Raw genomic sequence first — 23,297 nt, 5'->3', positions numbered from 1 at the left:
CCGGGGGGATGGGCAGTGACTGTTGGGGTCACATGGAAAGTGTCAGGCAGAAATCCAAGGGGTAATAGTCTCCAGCACCTTTTTTGCCGCCCCTACTGTCGGACCCCAGGGAAAGGCCAAAGGTAGGGGAGGAGCAAGAGGAGCCCAGCTGGAACCTGGCCTTGGTTTCTAATAAGGGATCTTGAGCAAGTGCTTCCTTCTTCTGGGGATTCAGTTTCCCTGAGTGTCAATGTTTAGGAAGGTGGTTGCTTCTCCCTCCCCCCCCCTCGCCCTCGCTCATGTTCTCTCTCTCTAATAAATAAATAAATATATTTTTTAAAAAGTACTGTATTGGAGCGCCTGGGTGGCTCAGTGGGTTAAAGCCTTTGCCTTCAGCTCAGGTCTTGATTTAGGGTCCTGGGATCGAGCCCCGCATCGGGCTTTCTGTTCAGCAGGGGGCCTGCTTCCCCCACCCCCCAACTCTGCCTGCCTCTCTGCCTACTTGTGATCTCTGTCTGTCAAATAAATAGATAAAATCTTTTAAAAATGTATCAATATTAAACATCCCAAATTTGATGATTCCACTGTGGCTGTATCGAATGTATGTCAAGTGTTTCGGGGTGAAATAAAATCTTAGAAAATATAAAAATCTAATTCATGCACCAGAAGAAATTTTGAGAAGGAAGGTAGGCTTCTCAGCGTCCATGGGATAGGAGCTGAGACATTTGAAATAGAAAGGATGATGCCTGAAGTCATTTTAGGTATCCATTAGTTTACTGCCTAGAAGCGTTTTCCGAAGGTAGTGATCATGGCGGGGCAAAGTGCCTTTCCCTCCTGGAAAGGGAGCTCCCCCAGGGTCTAGACATGACTTCCGAAAGTCCCCAGCACACTCGTGAGGGCAGCCCTGGGTGGAGCCGGCTTTGACCTGCCTGATTATTAATCCTTGGGATTAATCAGAGAGGGAAGCCTGGTGGAGTCTAGGTGTCCCCGGATTATATTTGCTGGGAGAGAAAAGGAGGCAGGAGACAAACCGGCCAGGCAGTGGAGCAGAAGACTAATAATAATGTTACAACACAACTGTTTATTAAATGCACGGGGATCCGTAGCCCAGAAGCAGTCCCTCCATCCCCAACATGTGGCGACCATATTTTCCTGGCCCCGCGTTGGGACATGTGGATTGGCAGAGAGCATTTCATTTCTTTTAATACCTTTGAGAGACCTTCTGATTTGTGAATTTCTTTAAGGAAGGCTACGTTTAGTTGCACACTTTAATAAAGGCAGTTCATGAAAATAATAAAATTTTTAAAAAGTACATGAAACCAGGACTGGCCGGACAACCTGTACTTGCCCCCTCATAAAAGGCTAATATCCCGGAGCTGCCTTGTAAAGCCTGCTCCATCCCGTCCTGACCAGGGTCTCTGTGTGTGGAAAACAACCCCCTAATTGTCATTTAATTAAACAGCACTTTCATGAATATCAATAAATATCTGTTGAATAAACGAATGGCATCGAAACACGGTGACTCCTTTAATCACCTACTCTAGGCGTGAGGGGACATTTTTACATGTGTATGTGAGCTTTCCTGCAAAAGACTTTCTGCAGGAGGTGGAGAGGGTGAAATTCGATCTCCCAAGTAACCTATTAAACAAGCAAATCCTCATGTGGGGGGTTGAAGGGTGTCCCCCAAAGAGATCTACCCCCACGCCCTAACCACTGGAACCTATGAATGTGACCTTAGCTGGAAAGGTCTTTGCAGGTAGAAAGTTAAGGATCTTGAGATGATTTGAGATGGACTCTAAATCCAGTAAGAGAGAGGAGAAGGGTGTAGATGGGATTCACACACGAGGAGGAAGGCATTGGCACCAGGAGGCAAAGACAGGCACAAGTTAAGGGACCCCTGGAGCCACCACCAGGAGCTGGAGGAGGCCAGGAAGGCTCTTCCCCTAGAGACTACCAGGGGAGTAGCCCTGAGGACACCTTGACTTTGGGGTTTCTTGCCTCCAGAACTGTGAAATAATACATTTCTGTTGTTTAAGGTCACTGGATTTCTGGTAATTTGTCACAGTAGCTGTAAGAAACCAATGAACCTCATAATCTTATCTCTTAAAACTATGGAACACTACTTCATACAGAACAGCTCTGTGCCTTTGAGCAAGCTGCCTTGCTCTGGTTCCCAGGCGACTCTCAGGCAAAACCACAGACGTTGGTTTCCCGTGCATACATTCTAGTACTTGCAAGTGATGCTCAAGACATTGCTTCACGGCGCCTGGCAGGCTTTCTGAACCTCAGTCTCCCCATCTCTGAAAGGGAGGCAAGCATCCCTAATCCTTCCTACCTTCCTAGGGCTGCTTTAGGACTCAATAATAAAATAAAATAGAGATGGAGGCTACAAAAGCTTCCAAGTGTTCCCGGGATTCAAACACCCAGCCGGCCACACGCAAACCCCCGCCAATGTTAGGAACCAGCGCCCCCTGCCGGCCGCGCCGCTGCATAGGTTTCTTCCGGCAAGGCGCGGCAGCCTGCGCTTGCGCGGAGAAAGCAAACGCTCAGGTCCGCCCCTTGAGGGGTGTGACTTCTTTGGATCCCTCTGGTTCGGCCACACCCGCTTCCGGGGAGGGCGGGCTGACGTCTGGAGCACGTGATCTTGTTCCGGCTCGCCAAAGATGGCGGCCCCCAGAGCCGGAGCGTGAAAGTTGGTGAAAGAGGCTGTCCACCCGTGCCGGAATCGAAACAGTGGGGACCGTGCGCCATGTCGCGACTGATCGTGAAAAACCTCCCGAATGGGGTGAGTGCAGGGCCTGGACTTGGGAATCTGAAATTGGGACCAGCTGGGGGCCAGGAAGGAGAATGGCTGGGGAGAATTGAGGGGCTGTGGCCCTGGGGCAGGACTCAGGGTGCATTCGAAACCTAGAAGGGTCAAGATTCTCGGCATATCCGCATTTGACAGTTGGGAGAGGGAGATAGCGACAGGTCAGGTGTTCGCAGCCGGCCCGAGGGTACCTGACTTCCATCCTGACAAGTCTCTTCCTAGGAAGATGGCCAATACCCACCCCCCCCCCCCCACCCCACGTGTGCCGAACGCTCTCTCCTACAACCTCTCTCGTACGCGCACTTTTGTTGTTGTTCACTCGTCACTCGTTCGGATCCTGCACTTACACTCCTCTATGGCTCGGGAACTTGTTGGACAGGCAAATGGGGAGTAATAGGTTGAGGACCTGCGTTTCGATCCCCACTCCTGTCTTTGGGGCCAGTGGGCATGATTTAAGAAAACTGAGTGTGTGTGAAGAGCTTTAAACCATTCATTCAGTAAGTGGGGAGGGGGTGGCCTAGTCATACTTGTCTCTGTTTCCCAAGGGACCAGCACAGAACCTGGCACGTGGTAGGCCTTCAATAAAAACATGCGGAATGAATGAGTGAAGAAGTAGCTGCATGCCTGTGGTGTCAGATGACTGGAGGCAGTGGCTGGAATGGTTCATTCTTACCGATTTTACTGTAACTTTGGTTTGGGGAGCTGTCCCTCACCATCCGTGTGGCCAGTAAGCTCATTCCCAAAATACAAAATGCGCCCTTCGGATGGGATGAGAGAGCTTCTGTACTCTTGAGTCTAACTCCTTAGGAGCTTCTCTCTTTAGAAGGAGGGATATAACACAAAGTTATTTCTGCTTTCTTTGTGGTTTTTAAACCTTTCTCCCCCCACCCCCGCCAGTGGGTTGTGGGAGAGCTATGACAGGATTTTAAGAATTCGAATAGTACAAAAAAAAAAAAAAAAAAAGGATTCAAACAGTACCATGGTGTATGAAATGAGAAGCAAAGTCTTTTGTTCTGTCCTACCCTCTGTCTCTCTCCAGGTGGAACCACCTTCAATGGTTTGTTTTTAGGACTCCTCACAGGTATTACTCCATGTCTAAATGGTGTGCTTTCTCCCCCATTTCTTGGTCTGTTTACCCCAATGGCTATGTGCTGACCCTCCCCCATGAAAGACAAGGAACCACAAACATCTGTTGTTCCCTTCCAGTCTGTTACATTATTATTTTTAGTTCTTTCAAAATACCTATTGATCCATCCACCTGCTTTAGGCAATCTCTCTCTCTCTCTCTCTCTTTTTTAAAGATTTTATATATTTATTTGACAGAGATCACAAGTAGGCAGAGAGGCAGGCAGAGAAGAGGGTGGGAGCAGGCTTCCCACTGAGCAGAGAGCCCGATGCAGGGGCTCCATCCTAGGACCCTGGGATCATGACCTGAGCTGAAGGCAGAGGATTAACCCACTGAGCCACCCAGGCACCCCTAGGCAATGTCTCTTGATGCCTCACTTTGATGGATGAGGATTTTAGCATGGCTGCCCTTGCTTCCCCTCTCACTTCTGTTTCACTGGGCTTCTTCCCTCATTGGACTGACTCTCTTACAATTGCTTGTCTTGTCTGGTGAATGAAGGAACTGATGAAAAACCAGTAGTAGTAGCTAACATTTTGAGAACTTACTATGTGCCAGGCACTGTACCAGTTGCTTTCAGTAAAGTAACTTATTTAATCTGCAGCAACTGACCCTATCAGGTCACTTCCATTTTTGTGTCCATTTTAAAGGTGAAGAAACTGAACTACAGCGAGGGGAAGTGACTTGCCTGAGGTCACACACAACGGGTAATTCATAGAGCAGGGACTGAATTGAACAGTCTCTTCTAGAATTTTCATTCCTGACCCCTACACCCTACTGTCTCTCCTTACATGATAGCATGCACTTTTTTCTTTTTTTAAATTAATGACTGATTCCATTTTACTTTTTTTTTTTTTTTCCAAGATTCCATCCATTCATTTGACAGACAGAGATCACAAGTAGGCAGAGAGGCAGGCAGAGAGAGAGAGAGGAGTTAGCAGGCTCCCCGCAGAGCAGAGAGCCCCACACGGGGCTCGATCCCAGGACCCCGGGATCATGACCCGAGCCGAAGGCCGAGGCTTTAACCCACTGAGCCACCCAGGTGCCCCAGCATGCACTTTCTTAGCTCTTACCCAACACGTGTTTAGTAGTGAGTACGCTATGTTGCTGACTTTGTAGACAGTGGGGGATAAGACTCAGTCCCCATACCTTTATGGCATTGATGGTCTAGCAGAGGACTTGCACACCAGATCGCCATGGTGTAAGAGGCAGGGACTGAAGCATGACCCAGTGCTGTGTGAGCACAGAGGGCTGGGTTACCTGACCTACCTGGGGAGTCCGGGAGAGGCTTCCTGGGGGAGGTGATTGAACTGAGGATGAGAGGAGTTAGCCCAGGCCTGCTGGGAAGATTTCACCTAGAGGAGACAATTCGTAAAACGTCAGAGGTAAAAAGCAGAAAAGGCCGCAAGGCATTTGACAAGAGGTGGTGCTCCAGGGCTGGGTCAAGTTGATCATGGAGAATCTCGTGTTTTACAGTACTTGCTTATTCTTGAGCCTCTGGTGTTAGAAAGTCCCGCCAGGAGGTTCTTAACAGAGGAACGATGGGGGTCAGACTTGGGTGTGGTTGCTCCCATGTAATGGGGAGATGAATTCACTGCCTTTTATGTATCTGAACTGAGTCACAGCTCTTGATTCTGTAGACTTGGGTAGATCATTGATCCTGGATGACCTTCATTTTCTTCTCTCTAAAATGTGGATAATTCCTAACTCATAGGGTGATCCAAGATTTTAATGATCAGAGTTATTAAGAACCTGCCGCAGAAAACGTGTTTTTCCTTCCTTCTGGGCTGCCAGCATCCCTAGTTGCTTTAATTTTAGTCCTTGTTTTGGCTACCTGTGGGGTTCTTGGTGTCCCCACTACTACCTACACACAGATCCCCCAGTAACTGCTTAAAAAACTCAACTGAATTGCATCGGTGGTCTGGCTGGAGTGAGGATGGGGAGATGCTGGGAGTCCGTTTCTGTGTGGGGTTCCTTAACCAAATAATAATAATATTAAGGAATTAGTTTTCTATTGCTACTGTTAAGAAATCAGGAGGGTCAGGGTTTGAGATGTCAAACTTAGTGCCTTGAAACAATACACATTTATTATCCTATAGTCTTGGAGGGCAGAAATCCTAAAATCGCGGTGCTGGTAAGTTGCCTTCCTTCTGGAGACTCTAGGGGAGAATCTGTTTCTTGGTCTTTTGTAAGCTTCTTGAGGCCGCCTGTGCTCCGTGGCTTTTGGCGACACCCTGCAGGGTCAAAGCCAGCAGTGTGTCATCTTGCAGTCTCTTTTTTGTCTCCACCATCACACTGCCTTTTGCAGCCCTGACGCTCCTGTCTGCCTTGTGTAACGGGACATCGGTATTGGATCTGCCCAGATGAGTCAGGATAACTTCCCCTTCTCGAGATCCTCAATGTCTGTGAAATCCCTTTGGCCACATGCAGTCGCAGTCCCAGCGGTCCCAGGGGTTTGGATGTAGCCGTCTTTTGGGGTGCTTCATTATTCTCTCTACCCTCATGAGCAAACACATGTAATTTACCACGTTCATTCATTCATTCACGCGTTTACGCTGACATTATCAGGTATTGGCGGGAGCGGCTATGGTGCTGGGCTCTGTATGTAATAGGTCTCTTTATCCTTTGAACAGCCCATAGAGTAGGATGATTTCACTGCAGCCTTCCTGTATCTAGATTTCCTCATCTACTAGTTCCTGTTCGGGCCAGAGCTGGAGCCAGGTCCCACTACAGAGCATGCTCTGCCCCAGCCTCCTCAATGTTGGCCCTTGGGGAATCCCAGGATCCAGGGTTTCCAGCCCGTTTTTGTTCCCTTGGCTCAGAGGACTCCCCTGCCCCTCCCTCAGTGCGCCCTTCTGTCGTAGATGAAGGAGGAGCGTTTCAGGCAGCTGTTTGGCTCCTTTGGCACCCTGACGGACTGCAGCCTGAAGTTCACCAAAGACGGCAAGTTCCGTAAGTTTGGCTTCATCGGCTTCAAGTCAGAGGAAGAGGCCCGGACGGCGCTGAACCATTTCAACAAGAGTTTCATCGACACCTCCCGGATCTCGGTGAGTCGGCTTCTCCTGCCTGTCGAGACGGACACCCCTTGATCTTTCCCTCCATGCTCTAGGCCTGAGCCGAGCTGTTTTCAGACTGTGCTGTCTTTGGTCCGTCTCCCTGGTTCTCCAACTGTCGTATATACGAATCCCTCAGAGAGCTTGTTAAAACAGTTTCGGAGTCAATGTCGGGGTGGGCTGGGACCCAAGAGTAGGCAGGTCAGCTAGCTCACGGGTGAAGCCAGTGCTGCTGTCCCCAACATGCTCAGACAACCATTGTTCTTTGTCAGTCGCTCACTCATTCAGCAGATAAACAGGGAGCACCCACGCCGTGCTGGGGATTTCGAGGAGCATGGTGCCCGTGGTCCCCGTCCTCGTGGGGCTGGCCCACAGATAGGCTGCTTTCACTCGGTGTTGTCCGGGTTGCGAGGGGGAAGCTCCAGAGACCTCTGGAAAATAGAGGAGGCCCACGTCCTGGCCCAGGGGTTGTCAGGAGAGCTTCCTGAAGGAGGAGGTCCTATCCCTGTCACTCATATACATTTAATGACTTGGTCAAACATTCTTAACACTTGGTTGAGAAGAGAAAAGCAGATGTTAGGCAAGTATGTATCACATGACTCCATTCACTTAGAACCATATTTCTTAGTCTCCGTGTGTGAAACATAGAAAGAGCTATGCGGAAGGATTTTTACCAATACATTCGTTTCTCTCGCTGGGTGATAAGAATTGGGATTAAAAACTTTTTTTTTTTCATTTTCCTTGTTGCTTTTCTCTGTTGATTTGAGTTTTTTTCACTGAACACATCATTGCTACAGAAACAGCAGAAATATTTTGAAAGTCCGTAGAAAGGGGCGTGGCAGGAGGACAGCCCCCCCCACCAACCCAGGATAGAGGTGGCCGCAGGTGCACCCAAATGTGGCAGAAAGTGCCGCCCGTCTTAGTAGTGTGTCGTGGGAGTCGTGTCAGCTCAGGCCTGACGCTGAGCAGGCTTCTCCGTGGCCGCCCACCTCTCTCATCACCCCGGAGCCATTCTCTGCGGCCAACGAGCTCAATGCGCGATAATTATAGTGAATCTGGAAGCCGTTAGCTTAGCCTTGCCTTGTGCCGGACCCCATGTCAGCCAGCCTGGGGCGCTGAGTGGCTAAGAACTCGGGCTCTAGAGCCCAGGCCCCCCGAGTTCCCGTCCCCACTCTGTCACCTTCTCCCTGGGTGACGGGGACAAATGACCTCACTTTGCTGATCTGGGAAGTGGGAAGGGTGGTGGTCCCTCCGTCCCGCTGTTCTGGAGGCTCGCTGTCCTCCCGCTCGCGGAGCGCTCGGACTGCCTAGTGTGGGCGGTGGGTTACTAAGTGTAGCGACTGGAATGACTCAGAGAGGAGAAGGCAAAGGCCAGGAGAGGGTGACCGCGGCTGACCCTGGGACAGTAGAGTATCATAAATGTGTTTTCTGTTATGGTTTTCTTAATGTGTTCTTCTTTTTTTAGCTCATTTTTCTATAAGAATGCAGGGCATTATACCTATGACGTACAAATTACGTGTCAGTCAACTGCTCTCCATAGGGCTTCTAGCCAGCAGGAGGCTATTAGTAGTTGGGTGTTGGGGGGAAGTGGACAGTTACACACAGACTTTTATTTACACAGAGTCAGTGCCCCTAACCCCGTGTCCTCCAAGGGTCCATTGTAATTTGCTTCAGCTGACTCCACTCGTAGGTGGCAATTGCAGTTTTCAAAAGCTGGGCTTCCAGGTGCTGAGGGTAGCACCCGCACTGGGCTGGGGGCAGGTGTCCCCGTCACCCTCTCTCTCCCACGCAGGTGGAGTTCTGCAAGGCGTTTGGGGACCCGACAAAGCCCCGGGCCTGGAGCAGACATGCTCAGAAAACAAGCCAGTCCAAGAATCCCTCAAAAGACAAAGATGCTGTCCCTACAGAACCCAAGAAAGTGCGTAGGTCACTCCCACCTACATCCCTCGTGTCAGCAAAGTGGTGACCTGGGGTGGGGGGTGGGGACAGAGCAACGGGAGCAGGAACGGGAGCAGATGGTTCCTGAAGGTGGACCCTCCCCAGGCAACCTGTCTGTCCCGTCTCCCCATCATCTGGGACTCTTACCCTCTGTGCCTTCTGTCTACAGGATGACAAGACAAAAAGGGTAGCAAGCGAATTGGAGAAGGTGAGTGTGTCCTGTGGACCAAGAGGAGGGGTACCCGGGATGGCACCGGGAGGGCTGCGGCAGGCTGAGACAGCGTGTGGTGCCTCTTGTCCTCCCTCTTCGGGTTTCTGTGGCTTCTTGGTCTCCTGTCTGATGACGAGTGCGACCAGCTGACCCAAGGGGTCCTCTAGAGACCCGGAGAAATGAGCGCAGGGGATGCTTCCACCCGCTCTCGGGGGGTCAGGAGAGTGTGCCCCAGTGGACCCTTCTTTCTCCACCTCCTCTCGGCCGCCAGCTGAAGGAAGACACCGAGTTCCAGGAGTTCCTCTCCGTGCACCAGAAGCGGATGCAGACAGCCACTTGGGCCAATGACGCCCTGGACACCGAGGCCTCGAAGGGGAAGAGCAAGGCTGCCAGTGACTACCTGAACTTCGACTCCGACTCGGGGCAGGAGAGCGACGAGGAGGTTGCCAGCGGGGACCCGGAAGGTGAGGGCATCCACGTGCCCCCGTCCACACAGAGCATGCGCCTGTGTGTGTGTCCCGGCCTGGGTGGCTCTGACCTGGGTGCCAGACACGGGAGATGACGTAAGAGACACCGTCCTCTCTGGGGGTGATTATCCCACCCGAGATCTGCCCGGACCCATGCTGGTCACAGTCGGTCAAGTATTTATTGAGCACCTGCTGAATGCCAGGCGCTGGTTTGGGCCTCGAGGATACAGCAGTGAGCAAAGAAGAGTTCTCTCCTGGAGCTGGAAGGTCAGGGGAAAGAAACAATAATTAAGCTTCTGCTCGAGGGCCCCCTCCTCGGAGGCCTTCCCTGGGGGCTCTCCTACCCCCCTTTCCTGCTTTCTCGCCGCAGCGCTCGTCTTCAGATATCATCCTTGATAGTGGACTTAATTCCGTATTGTGGGGAGGGAGGGGGCTTCTGTCCTCAGAAGAGGCTCACGGCGTAGCGTGGGGGCAGATGGGAACAGGAGCGTTTGCAGTCCGGACTGGTCACTGCTCTGGTTGTGGGTCAGGCATCGATCTTACCCGAAGGTGAGACAATGGATTGAAGGTGGATTTTATGCCTGGTGAAGTTTCTGGGCAAAACTGGAGTCTGGAGGACTCGCTGGGAGTGGGTGGGATATGGTGGGGAAGGGCCAGGAAGGGGTGGTCGCCGGCAGAGAGAAGAGCATGGCCGGGCACGGGGGACGGGGCTGCACAGGCGTTTGAGGGGAGCCTACGTGGTTTGGGGCGGCTGGAGAGGACGAGGTGGAGCTGGGGGGAAGCCAGTCAGCTCACGTCGGCCTGATGAGCGTGAGCGTCCTGTGAGCATCTGGAAGCCACTGGAAGCTAGTAGGTGAGGAGTGAACAGTCCTGTCTGTTTCTCTAGATGATCGCGCCGGCCGCAGTTGAAAGACCAGGCTGGCGCGGGCGGGGCCAGGGCAGGGAGCTGTGCAGGGAGCCACGGAACTCTCTCCACTTGTGGCACGTGGCGTGTCAGAACCCCCAACGGTTAGACCCGTTTAACATTGTGTGTCAGAGGCCTCACCAGGGCTGTTCAGCGCCTCAGGCCGCCATGCTGGGCCGCCTTGTTGGTCCCTGCCTCTGCTTGGCCAGTGCCCGTCACTAACTCCCAGCCCCCCGTTTTTGCAGAGGAAGGGGGCCACGAACCCAGGGCAGCCGTGCAGACAGAGCTGTCAGACATGGATTACCTGAAATCCAAGGTGGTGAAGTCCCAGTCGCCGTCGTCCTCGGAAGAGGAGGAGAGTGAAGACGAGGCCGTGAGCTGTGGGGCCGGGAGTGGGGCCGAGGAGGAGGAGGAGGCTCCCGGCCCCGCGCCCACCCAGCAGGACAGAGGGAGGCCAGGGGCCGGTGCAGCGCGGGGCAGCCCGTCCAGGAACGAGACAGCGGGGGTGGCCAGAGCGGAGGTGTGTGCATGGGGGTGTGCACTGGTGCTTGGGGGGCAGAGGGAGGAGGGGGGACAGCTGCCCTGGTTCTCGCTCACGTTCCCTGCGGGGCCCGCCTTCAGCTCTCGGCCCTGCTGCGTGCCTGCTGTGTGACCTTGGACAAGCACTTCTCCCCTCTGAGTCTGTTTTCTGTGGCAATGTGGAGAGCCTGTCTGCCTTCTGTGGCCCCAGAGTGTTCACGAGCTGTGGGAGGGGCAGGGGCATGTGATGCTCGGCGCTCCGTAGCAGGGAAGGCAGATGGGAGCCACCATGGCCAGTAAGAGATGGAGTCAGTGGACTGCTTGCTACGTGCTGGTTATAATGCCAGCTTGGTCGTTTGTCATTAAGTCTTACGACAGCCTTCCAGGGAGTGGGGGTGTGCAGGGATTCTCGTCCCATTTTACAGGGGAGGAACCTGAGGCCCAGTGAAGGAAAAAGACTTGTCCAAGGTCACAGCTAGGAAGTGCTGGGGTCAGGCTTGAACCCACGCCCACTGGGTTCTGAAGCCTATGTTATAGATGTGGGTGCTACCTTCAGGGACAGACACCTTGTCCCCCCACTGGGCTTCTTCTGCTCAGAGACAGGGCAGGTCACACTGGGGCCCCCGTCCCCTTGCCTCCCTCTTCCACCCGGCCTTCTTCAAGGCTCCAAACAGCATCTCTCTTTGCTTTTCCTTGTCCCCCTCACTCCTTGATTTACGGCCCCTTCTCATAACCACACCCTGTCCTTTTGTCCTAAAAATGGACATTCCGGAGAGGTAGGCGAGTCTGGCGAAGTCAGAGAACTATGGGTTCAAACCCTAGCTCCGACCCAGTGTGACCGTGGGACCTGGGGAGAGGTGCTACTCCTCAGGCCACTGGTCCTCACCTAAGATAATGCTCAGCCTAGCAGCAGGCCCCATGCCTAAAGGGGGAACTTTAGGCACAGGTTCCCAAACCCCTGTGCGTAAGCGCATGCTGGCAGTCGCAGTTTCCGAGTTCAGGAAGACACCTCAGTGCCTCGTGCAGAGTCACAGTCCCAGGAGGGTCTGGGACAGCACCCCCTAATCAGGCACATGTCTGTTCATGTCTGTTTCAGCAATGAAACCAGGAATGACCACTCCTCCTACTAAGGGGGTAAAGGCAGATGTCATATTGCCTCATGTCCACTCAGAGCAGATTTTACTGGCCAGTGACTTTAAGTTAGGGCAAGTTTTGTTGCCAAAGGAATTCTGGTAAATTTAGATTTCTTTAGGACTCTCTGGATACAGAATTACAAAGAGGATCCTGAACCCACACCCTCTGAAGTTGCTTTGAGGATTCAGTAGGATAGCAGTATTTACTAAGTGCTTTGGACCAGTGTCTGGCCCAGAGTTAAGCCCTAAGTCCATGGCAGCGAATAGCAGAGTATCTCAAGGCTCCATCTGAGGCTCTCTGCCCCTCCTCGTAGCCTGAAGGCCCGGCTGGTGCACCCGTACCTCCCCCTCCAGCCAGACTGCCCAGCACAGCAGGCACGATGCTTGTCTGCATTCCCTGGCTCCCCCTGGAAGCAGGTGTCTCAGCGAGGCGTCTGGCCCCGCCTCCTCCTGCAGCTGTCCCCACGAACTCACTGGGGCCATTTCTGTTCTCAGGCAGACAAACCAGCAAACCAGAAGGAACCCACCACCCCCTACACTGTGAAGCTGCGGGGAGCCCCATTCAGTGTCACAGAGGTACGACCAACAATGCAACAACAGCGGGGAGACCCCGGGACATGGGAGGCGGGGAGGAGGATGCCAGGAGGCTCTGGTGCGTGGGGGCTTTGGGGTCATTGAGGACTTGATCTGGGAGGAACTGGGGTCAGAAAGACAAAGTACGATCTCAGGGTCAGGAAACAGAGACGGCTCTAGAGACCAGGAAATACTGGTTTCACTCTCTGGTCCTGTACGTTAGAAGTGGCAAGCACTCTTAAAAAATTTAAGGGTGTCTGGGTGGCGCAGTCGGCTAAGCATCCCAACTCTTGATATCGACTCGGGTTGTGATCTCAGAGTCATGAGATCAAGCCTGTGTTGGGCTCTGCGCTCAGTATGGAGTCTACTTGGGATTCTCCCTCCCCGCTCCCTGCCCTTCCCAGCCCCCCACCCCCTGCACTCTTTCAAAAATAAATCTTAAAAAAATTGTTTTTAAAGGATGAGCCAGATGATTTGTGATCAGTGTGGTGACTACTTAACCCTGCTGTTGTAGCACTGAGGCAGCCCTAGACAGTAGGTACACAAACAGTCATGGTTGTGTGCCAATAAAACTTTATTGACAAAAATGGGCTGCGGGCCACATTTGGCCCACATCCTGGAGTCGGCTGACTCTGGGTTTACATAGCAGAGAACTTTTTACTTCCTCATATAGGTGATAGAAGTTCAGTGTAGGAAAAATTTTAAAAGTAGCTAAGTGAAGAGAAGTGGAGTTATCTTTAACTAAGATGACCATATTAAATATCCTCCAGCTGAGTTGAGAGTGAGAGTAGTGCTAACCAGATAGTGTTAGGGTGCCAAGACGTACATCTACTTCGTGTAGGTGTAGTTACTGACGGTCCCAAGCAAGGTGGGGCAACATTATACACAAACACACACAGACACTTTATATCCCACTCAGTGACAACCAGTAATCATATCTTGTTAGACGCTTTTTTCTTTGTATATAAATACTGACCTCTGTTGTTTAGTTTTATAAAGCATTTCTACAGTAAGAACTATTTTGAAACTGTTTTCCTCTGTTACCACAATATGTTAAAAATACTTTTGCATATTGAATTTTCTGCAGCGATATCATTGTTCACATTGTGTTTTTTCTTACTCTGGACACATTACAATATTCTCACCTATCCCCCGAGGTGGAGCATGGGCGTTGTTTCCAGTCTTCTGCTGTTAATAAAAATGTAGTCATCATTCCTCAAGACTGGGCATGAGCTGATTTTTTTTTTTTTTAATTCTTTTGGGGGGGGTAAAGATCAGATAGCACAGATTTTAGGTTTTGGGGGTCATATGGTGCTTGGACCACATTTCTTCTGTCTTTTAAAATAAGCCTTCAAAAATGCCAAAACCATTCTTAGCTTGCAGGTCATACCAAAGCAGGCCATGGGCAATATTTGGCCTGTGGGCCACAGTTCGCCAACCCTTGCTTGGGGATATTTTATGTAAGCCCATGCATGGACATACTCAAGGCTTTGATAGAGAATGTCAGTTGCCCTCTGGAAGCATTGCTAATTTATACTCCCTTCAGCAGAGTATGAAAGTGCCCACATCTGGCGACGCTGGGTGTTCATCTTTATCAAGATGACAGACAAAAATGGTGTCTCATTTTAATTTATGTTTTAAATTATTGGTGGGGTCGATCACTCACGTTTGTAAATCATCATACATTTCCTTTACACAGTGCCTGGCCGTATCTTTGCCCTTTTTTTCCTCTTGAAGTGTTCATCTCTTTTGATAGTCTGTATATTTACTAATTTTTAAAAATGAAGCTTAGCAAAGTTCCTCTATGCAGTAAGCATTTGGGTCACACTGTGGAGTCTCTGAGTTAGCTGGTAGAGTCCTTCTGGAAAAAAGAATTCCATCTATCCACACTCTTCTGTATGTTGCATTTTTTACTTGATGGTACAGCATGGGGAATCTTCCGGATCAGGACATTCTTTTTCATGATGCACTATATTATACTGTTAAAATGTGCCACAATTTAGTTTTAATATCAAACACGAAGAAAATCATGCTTTAATTTAAAAAAAAAAAAAAAGAAAGAAACACTAGATGGCTTTTTCCAAAACTAATTAATTAAAAAAGTCACTTTTTTCTTCTCCGGGAATAAAAACAAAATGTAATAGAAGAAATGGTTTGTATGTAAAACAGAAAGAAAACCTACCTTTAGATAGTCTGAGGAATATTTGTGTGTTTGTGTGTGTGCGTGTGTAGGGAGGCTTTATAGATACTCTAATAAAAGGTTTTGTTTTTTTTTAAGATTTTATTTATTCACTTGATAGAGATCACAAGTTAGGCAGAGAGGCAGGCAGAGAGGGTTGGGGGGAGGCAGGCTCCCCACCCAGCAGAGAGCCTGATATGGGGCTCGATCCCAGGACCCTGGGACCATGACCCAAGCCGAAGGCAGAGGCTTTAACCCACTGAGCCACCCAGGTGCCCCTCTAATAAAAGTTTTATAGAGAAAACATTAACCTCCAGTGAGGGATTTAAAAGAATACTATGTAAATGGGAAGCCATACACTTTTAGAATGTAAAGATGCTGACTCTTCCCTAATCATGAATGACTAAGTTCAGTTATAGCTCATCAGGGTGGGGACGGTGTCATAGAACATTCAGGAATATCCTGTAAGAATAGACCATTCCCCTATAAGATACTGAAACATGTTTGAGGTGACAGCAATTAAAACAGTTTGGTTCAGGCAAAGTTGTGGACAGGTTGATGGACTAGAATAGAATTCGGAAATAAGCTCTAATTTGTATCAGCATTTCCTTGAGGATTGTGGGGGTGTCCCGTGTAGATGAAGAGAGGTTTTTCTGTAAGTAATAATGGGACAACTGGTTCGTCTTTTTGAAGAGAGAAAAAAAAGATGCATCCCTGCCTTATTCCTTATAGCAAGAGAAATTTCAGATGTACTGAAAGCTTAAAAAAATGAGACTATAAATGTTACAGGAAAAAGCTTTGCTGAATTTACTTATAATAATAGAATCAAACAGGCCTCTCTGAGCCATTTGCAGAACTCGGTGTCTGCAAGGCAAGGAAAAAGATGTATTAATTGACGGCGTAACAGTTAAAACTTCTGTAAGATAATAAATGTCAGAAAGGAAAAAGACAACATTTGTTCGCGACCAAACAACAGGAACATCTGGTTTCTTTAATTTACAAATAGTTCAGGCACTTTTGGGACTTCTGACCTGATAGGAAAACGGACAAAGGGTAGGAGGTCTTCTAAGGAAAATACATATGGTCAGTAAGGATGCTTGAGTTCACTTGTAGGTAAAGAAAGAGCTCGAAACTGGAAGGTGACATTATGCAAAAATTTTAAAAGTTCAATAATGCTTTCAGCCACTGTCAGTAGAGGTGTGCACGGCAGCCTTTTAATGGACAATTTGGAAGTATCAGTCAAAATTAAGAATATCCATACGTTGGAGCGAGCAATTATAATTCCTACACAGGAATTTGCTGTGTAGGCGAGTGAACCAAATACACTAATACACCAAGATTTCAGTGCGAGAATGTTCACTGCTCTTGTATTACTGTTTTATTTATAACGTCATGTATCAATTTTTATCATGTCATTTATAAAGGGAAAAAAGCAGTAATCCTTTACACTTCATCATGAGAGAAGCCTGCTTCTCCCTCTCCCACTCCCCCTGCTTGTGTTCCGTCTTTCGCTGTGTCTCTCTCTCTGTCAAATAAATAAGATCTTTTAAAAAAAAAAAAGCAATGTACAGAGGAGCATGGATAGGTGCATTTCTTTTTTCCAGAAGAAGACACATAAAAATGAGGAAAAAAGCATTTTTGGGAGAATTTGATATTTTTGACTTTTTTTAATGGAAGTAGGAATAGGAAAAATTCACAGCTTTATTGGACTTCTTTCATTCATTGTGTAGTGCTTTGATTTTTACATTGTTTGGACATTCTAAGCTTCCCTAAATGCCTCGGGCCAGTATGCGGATGAGAAGGGTGGTTCCCTACTTTCTTTTTTTTTAATCAAAAGCCAACAAGAGTGAGCCGGGCTTTGGGATTAGGGAATTAGGGGCCATTTTTGTTTTCTTCTTTGTACTTTAAAGCATTTCCTAATATCAGATATATCTGGATGTTTGTGCTTTTTTTTTTTAAAAAAAATGTGCTTAAGCCACCCTTTATGCCCAAAATAGGTGAGTTCAGAAAGTCGGGGACCGTCTACAACAGCACTTTAAATTGCTGTGTCTCTCTTTCGTGAAGTAACATGGACAAATACTAATGCATTCATGAGGTGACAAAAGCCAGAGTTAACCCCAAATATGTCTTAAAAGGTCCTTAGGAAAAAGATCAGAAACAATGCCTGAAAATGCCATTTGGGACGATACTATTTTTTTTTTAATATTTTATTTGTTTATTTGACAGACAGAGATCACAAGTAGGCAGAGGCAGGCAGAGAGAGAGGGGGAAGCAGGCTCCCTGCTGAGCAGAGAGCCCGATGCGGGGCTCGATCCCAGGACACTGGGATCATGACCTGAGCTGAAGGCAGAGGCTTTAACCCACTGAGCCACCCAGGCACCCCGGGACGATACTATTTTATATATAGATCTGTATTTTTTACTCTTCCAATCTTTTGTTCTAAGCTTATCTAAGGTAGTTTTATTGCATGATGGAAAAAAGCTCTGTGTTTAGCAGTGAGAGAGTAGCTAACAGGTGAAACACCGTGGGGACCTTTCTGAATTTGGAAATTTGGCCCACGTTTCTTCATTGGGGTGCGCCTCTGTTATCGGGCTTGATAAAGGAGGGAAATCTTTTCTGCTTGCAGAAGAACGTTACGGAATTCCTGGCACCCCTGAGACCAGTGGCCATTCGGATAGTGAGGAATGCTCATGGGAACAAAACAGGTAAGGCCTGGGCCCTCTGTGGGGTGGGTTTGGGGAGACAGAGGGCATCGATGGGAGGTAGGGGCAGCGCCTCGGGGGAATGTTTTTAGGGCAGCTGCTGTGTTTGTTCTTTGTGTCCCCAGTTCAGTGGACGTGTTCAAGCACTCGGGACAAGGGGCTGCCTCTGATGGTCTTGTATGTAGCTTGCCCCTGCTCTACCCTCTTGAACCCCCATTCCCGTCCTTGCTCTCAGCCTATGCTTGTGCTCATGGGCTCACCTGTTCCATTTAAACACATGTCCCTGGTCCCGGGGCTTTACTCGGCCAAGTCCACGGGCAGTGCTATGGGTTGCCGAGGGGTGTGGTGTTGCCCCAGGCCGCCCTCCCCACTGCCTTCCGGCTCTGGGTGGCCAGCCCCCTCCCTAGGCTTCAGAGGGGTAGGGAGCACGCTGGCAGGAAGGGTCTGCACTTGGAGAGCTAGGGGCTCGCCTGTGCTTACTTGGTGCCCTCCCGAGAGCCACCCTGGGGGCCTCTGGCTGGGGAAGGCCAGGCAGCAACCAGGAGGCAGGGTGTCCTTGGCAAGAAGACTCCCGCCTGGGTAGAGGGGTTGAGAACTGTGGGGGCTGGTGTTCAGGGAAGAAAGGGCTCCTGCTTTAAGGATGGTCTTGTCACCTTTGAGTATCTGCGATTCCTCCCTCGCTCTCTGAGCACAAAGCCCTGCTTCCCAGGCAGCGCCGTTCAGCCAGCGAGCTCTCCGTGCACCTTTATCCGAGTGCAGTAAAGGAGCGGGTGTCGAGCGCCTGCCTGGGCTCAGATCCCAGCTCAGCCACTGGTGGGTCCCATGACCCTGAATGAGGGACTTGGCCTCTCTCCCCTCATCTGTGCAATGGGGCAGTCCTACCTAGTCCGGTCCATTGTGAAGACTCGGTGAGTTAGCACACACACAGCATTTAAACTCTGCTGAATGCCTCCGACATACTTCCTGAGAGCTGCTGTTAATAGTGGTGGTGGTGTCGGAGGAAGGGGTGCCCCTGTTTTCATGGTACTTTGGAGACCACAGGGTGAGCAGGGGCTGGCAAGGGGGAGCAGGAAGGAGCATATCAGAGCTGTCAGGGCTGAGAGAAAACCGTATTGGAGGCCTGGGAGCTGGAGGGAGCTGGCATGGGAGCATAACACTTTTGAGGAGCGACAGATGTCCCCTCAGAAGAGCTGGTGAGGAGGGAGGACCCAGCCCCGAGGCCAGGGGGCTTACTATGACCATGGACTCCAGCCGAGGTGCAGGAGCGCAGCAGGGGCTTAAAGCACGGGGAGGCCACAGTTGGATACGGAACAGTCCCTGGCTGGTGACAGAAGGGTCCTGGGGCCGGGCCCACAAGGGGTGGGTGGGCTGCGTGGGGCTTTTGCAGCCATCCAGGGAAGGATCCGAGGGGCGAGGGGGGTGGGCTGGGGTGTGGCGGAAAGGGAAGGGAGAGGATGGGGGATGTTTATGGGGATAGATGAGGTGCCTGCCTTTGGGAACGGAGAGGAAGGAGGAATCCTTAGAGGCAATAAAGAGCCTTGTGATGGAGCCCTAGACCCCTGGGCTTAGGACCACATTACAACGCCGCCGTCTCTTAGCCCTGCCGCTCTGCCGCTCATGGGGTTTTGGCCCTGTGAGGTTGCGGATGGGGGGCCCCATGCTCCAGGAAACAGTCCCGTGTGCTTGTTTGTGCGCACGGGGCGAGTGACGGAGTCCCCATGGAGACAGCCGCTCAGGTTCTGAGCTGGTCACACATTTCCGCCTCGGCTCATCTCCTTCCAGGGGAGGCCATGGAGCGGGCCCTGGTGCAGGTGGGGTGAGGCCGGAAGGGAGCTGCAGGCCTCCTGTGGTCAGCACCTTCGTCTGTGAAACCAGCCCGCGGGGTCTCAGCACTGCCCGCAAGGAGAGGTGTGGCTGGGGGTGCGGTGGGGAGAGTCCGCTTGGGGTTATCCCCCACTTTCTGCTCAGATTCCCCAAACAGCCAGCGCAGTGTGGGTGTTCCTGTGAAACTCCCACCAGTGTCTGCAGTCTCCCTTTTGTCACTGTCCCCTCCCAGGGTACATCTTTGTGGACTTGAGCAGTGAAGAGGAAGTCAAGCAAGCTCTGAGATGCCACAGGGAGTACATGGGTAAGGGGCCAGCCTCCACCTGGTGGCAGGGCTTCGCTCGCTCATTCGGTCACTCCGTATGTTTGGGGGAGGGTCTGCTGTGTGCCCGACACTGGTCTAGACACTGGGGATACAGCGGTGAGCAGAATAAACCAAAACATCTGGAGGTGGGAGGTAGCTGGAGGTAGGAGTTAGGAGGTAGGATGTAGCTGCTGTAGAGCGGGGAGAGACAAGCAGCCAGCAGATGGGCTGGGATTGGAGCAGGTGCGTTTTCAAATAGGATTGCGTCCACTTGGGCCTCGGTGAGAAGGTGACATTGGAGCAAAACCCAGAGGAGCAGCAGGGGCAAGCTCTGGCTTTGTGGGACGGTGCACAGAAGCCGTTCATCAGCAGTGCAAGGCAGTCCTCCAGGATGGGCTGTCCTGGGACACCTTGGCCCAGGCAGAGCCAGGGAGTGTGCCTGAGGGGTAGAGGATACAGCACGGTGGCCTGCGGTGACCAAGCAGCTGCCCTTCCTCCCCCCACACCACGGTTAAAGCCAGATGTGCAGGATGAGTGAGATTCGGGGAGAGATTCCTTCCAGTTCATGCCTAGCCCTGGCCCAGAACCTCCACCCTGGTAACAGAGCTGGGTGCCAGCACTCTTGCCTTGGCCGTGGCCTCTGTAAGGCCACAAAGGAGAGTTCGGCTCGCCGCCCAGGAGTCGCAGGCAAGTTCTGGGCCTGCGCCGGAGCCCTGACTCTGTCCTCCTGCAGGCGGGCGCTACATTGAGGTATTCAGGGAAAAGAACGTACCTACGGCCCAGGCGCCCCTGAAGAGTAGCGCCAGACCCTGGCAAGGCCGAACCCTCGGGGAGAATGAAGAAGAGGAGGACCTGGCCGACTCTGGGAGGCTCTTCATCCGAAACCTGCCCTACACCAGCACTGAGGAGGACCTGGAGCAGCTCTTCTCCAAATTCGGTAGGGCCGCTGCCTCTGGCTCTCCTAGCACGTAGTGTGTGAGCCGTCGGCCTGGGCTCCAAGAGGGCCCGCCTCCCGTCAGCTCCTGACCACAGGCAGACGGCTTCCCCCTCTCGCTCTGTTCCATCCTCCATAGATGGGGCCCGTGATCCCTGAGCTGCTGGGAGTGCTCCCATGTCCTGGACGCGGGGGTTAGCAGGGCTCCCGGGAGAAGGTCGTGTCACGGGCGTTGTGAGCTGTCTAAACCCTGTGTCTCCTTGCTCTCTCTGTCTAAACACAGAACAGACAAGATTTGGAGACGATCTCCTAAGTTAGCCCTTGCTGGCCGAACTCTCGCTGCTCGGATTGTGAAGTCCCTGCATGGGAGCGGGTGGGGGGTGCGGACGCAACAGGGCTCCTTGGCCTGGGCTCCGCTGTCTGAGACCTTGCTCCCCACACCGAGCGTCCCCGGGGAATGTGATAGGGTCTTGTTTGTCATGGTCGCTGCTATTTCACAGGCAAGAACGGGAAGGCATGAGGCTCAACTCAGCACGCAGGGCTGCGTGTTTGTAAGGTTGGAGTTAGCATTTGAGATGGAGGGTAGACTTGTAAAGGATTGAGAAAGGCCACTTTCGACCACTGAGGTGGTCTCATGGTGACCATGGTGACCAACCAGAAGAGCCGGGTGCCCAGCACTCAGGCCCAGCTGCAGCCCCCAGGATGCTGACACCTGTCCTGTCCCCAGGTCCTCTGTCTGAGCTTCATTACCCCATCGACAGCCTGACCAAGAAACCCAAGGGCTTCGCCTTTGTCACCTTCATGTTCCCTGAGCACGCCGTGAGGGCCTACGCAGAAGTGGACGGGCAGGTGTTTCAGGTGACTGCCCTGGGCTGGCAGAGGGTGGCTGGGCTCAGGTGATGGGGACAGGATGTGTGGGTCCACATGCACAAGCACCCACATTTCTAAGAAAACGTAGACAGTGTGCAAAGCCGCTGCTTCACAGGAGCCCGTGGTGGGGAGCTTCCTGAGGGCAGGGCCCTTCAGCACCTAGGACAGCGCCTGGTGCACTGTGGAGGCTTGAAAACTCTGTTAAATGAACACATATGCCTCCGTGCCCAGAAATACCACTTGGGAGAGAAGTGGGAAGGAGAGTTTGAAGCCGGTCACGTTAAACAGGCACAATAGAACGTAAGAAACTCTTCTTTTCCAGTGTTACCGCGTAGTTTGCTTTGCCCGCCTGCTCAAGCCCAGGCCAACTTGTGCTCCCTTTCTCCTTTTTCTCCCTACTCATTCGTTCATTTGTGATTTATTGGTCTCCTGGGGCTGCCCAGCTGGACCCGGCTCCCACCCACGTGGAGCCCTCACTTCAGAGTGTGGGGCCGGGAGGGAGCCCGGGTTTGAGGGGGTGAGGGCTGCTGCGGGGTTTTCATAAGATGCTCAATTTCTGTCTTGAGTCTGCGTCAGACATCTCCCACCAGCGTCGGGGCCCTGAGTCGTGTGGCCAGGCCCCCATTCTGGTGTGAGGGTAGCCATGTGGGGGTTCTCCCAGAGGCAGCATCTCCCGACTAGGGTCTTAGCACTAATGTCTTGGGGCAGGATGTGGACCCACCCCGCCCTCCATCCTCTTCTCATCATCCTCAACCAGGGAAGGATGCTTCATGTGTTACCCTCCACCATCAAGAAGGAAGCCAGCGAGGACGCGGACACCTCAGGGTCATCGTCTTATAAGAAGAAGAAAGAATCTAAAGACAAAGCCAACAGCTCCAGGTCCTTACCCACTGCCAGCCTCTGGGCCCTGCTCCTCCAGCTGCCTGCGTGCTCTGGCCCCTTGGGATGGGTTTAGCCTCTTTTTCATGACCTTGCTGAGCCCCACTTGCCTCATCGGCTTAATGGGGAGAATCACAGTGGTGCCTTACTTTCTTGGGGTTGGAAGAATTAAATGAACTGATACAAGCAAAGTGCTGGGTCCCTGGCACAAAGTAAGTGCTTGTCCAGTGTCAGGGATTGTATCGTCCTTGCTCATGTCTCCAGGCCCTGGGTCCTTGGCCCATCCACACCAGGTAAGTTGGCAGGAGGAGGAGGAGGCTTTGGGGGCTTACAAGGGCAGGTGATGAACTTTTTTCTTAGAGCTTTTTCCTCGGAGAAAATTCTCTGCTCGTTCAGCCTTGGTCTGACGTCCCCATTCTGCCTCTGCCTCTCCTCTCAGCTCTCACAATTGGAACACGCTGTTCATGGGCCCAAATGCTGTGGCTGACGCCATTGCACAGAAGTACAGTGCCACCAAGAGTCAAGTGTTTGACCACGTGAGTGGATGTCCCGTCTGAAGCATCTGGCTCTGGGTTGATCAGAAGGGGAGAAAGAGCAGGGGAGGGGCTGTGGTTCTGGGGTCCTCTACAGGCCCCAGGCCTCAGGCTGAAGTTGTGGGCATCCTAGGAGCCTTCTCTGGAAGTATCCTCTCTGTGCTCCAGGCCTGCCTCTCCTGGGCTTGTGTGGAGCCAAGCCAGAGAGACCCAGCTGTGAGGTGCTCCTCACCACAGCCCGATGAGCTCGGTGCTCCTGCTGTCCCACTTTCCAGGGGAAGAAACTGAGGCCTAGGGACACAAAGCAGCTTGCCCAAGGTGATGCACCTGGAAAAAGGCAGATGGGATGACAGGTCTGTCAGA

At 51.6% G+C, this 23,297-nt stretch overlaps 1 protein-coding gene across 2 annotated transcripts in view; it reads left to right on the top strand.

The window, feature by feature from the left end:
* The first annotated feature begins 2,612 nt into the window (after positions 1–2,612).
* The window catches only part of RBM19 (RNA binding motif protein 19), a 122,650-nt gene continuing 101,965 nt past the window's right edge, over positions 2,613–23,297 (top strand). For both annotated transcript variants that reach the window (XM_059408498.1, XM_059408499.1), the window contains exons 1-13: positions 2,613–2,764; positions 6,776–6,958; positions 8,757–8,882; positions 9,072–9,110; positions 9,385–9,577; positions 10,730–11,004; positions 12,632–12,712; positions 17,515–17,593; positions 19,647–19,718; positions 20,452–20,655; positions 21,380–21,510; positions 22,280–22,401; positions 22,841–22,937. In XM_059408498.1, coding sequence (XP_059264481.1) covers positions 2,729–2,764; positions 6,776–6,958; positions 8,757–8,882; positions 9,072–9,110; positions 9,385–9,577; positions 10,730–11,004; positions 12,632–12,712; positions 17,515–17,593; positions 19,647–19,718; positions 20,452–20,655; positions 21,380–21,510; positions 22,280–22,401; positions 22,841–22,937 — 1,638 coding nt within the window. In that variant the 5' untranslated portion in view covers positions 2,613–2,728. The remainder of the gene's footprint in view (positions 2,765–6,775; positions 6,959–8,756; positions 8,883–9,071; positions 9,111–9,384; positions 9,578–10,729; positions 11,005–12,631; positions 12,713–17,514; positions 17,594–19,646; positions 19,719–20,451; positions 20,656–21,379; positions 21,511–22,279; positions 22,402–22,840; positions 22,938–23,297) is intronic.

Source organism: Mustela nigripes, chromosome 8 (genome assembly GCF_022355385.1).
Source record: "Mustela nigripes isolate SB6536 chromosome 8, MUSNIG.SB6536, whole genome shotgun sequence".
NCBI classification, from domain to species: domain Eukaryota; kingdom Metazoa; phylum Chordata; class Mammalia; order Carnivora; family Mustelidae; genus Mustela; species Mustela nigripes.
Note: the sequence above shows the minus strand (reverse complement) of the source record. Positions and strands in the feature narration are given on the sequence as shown.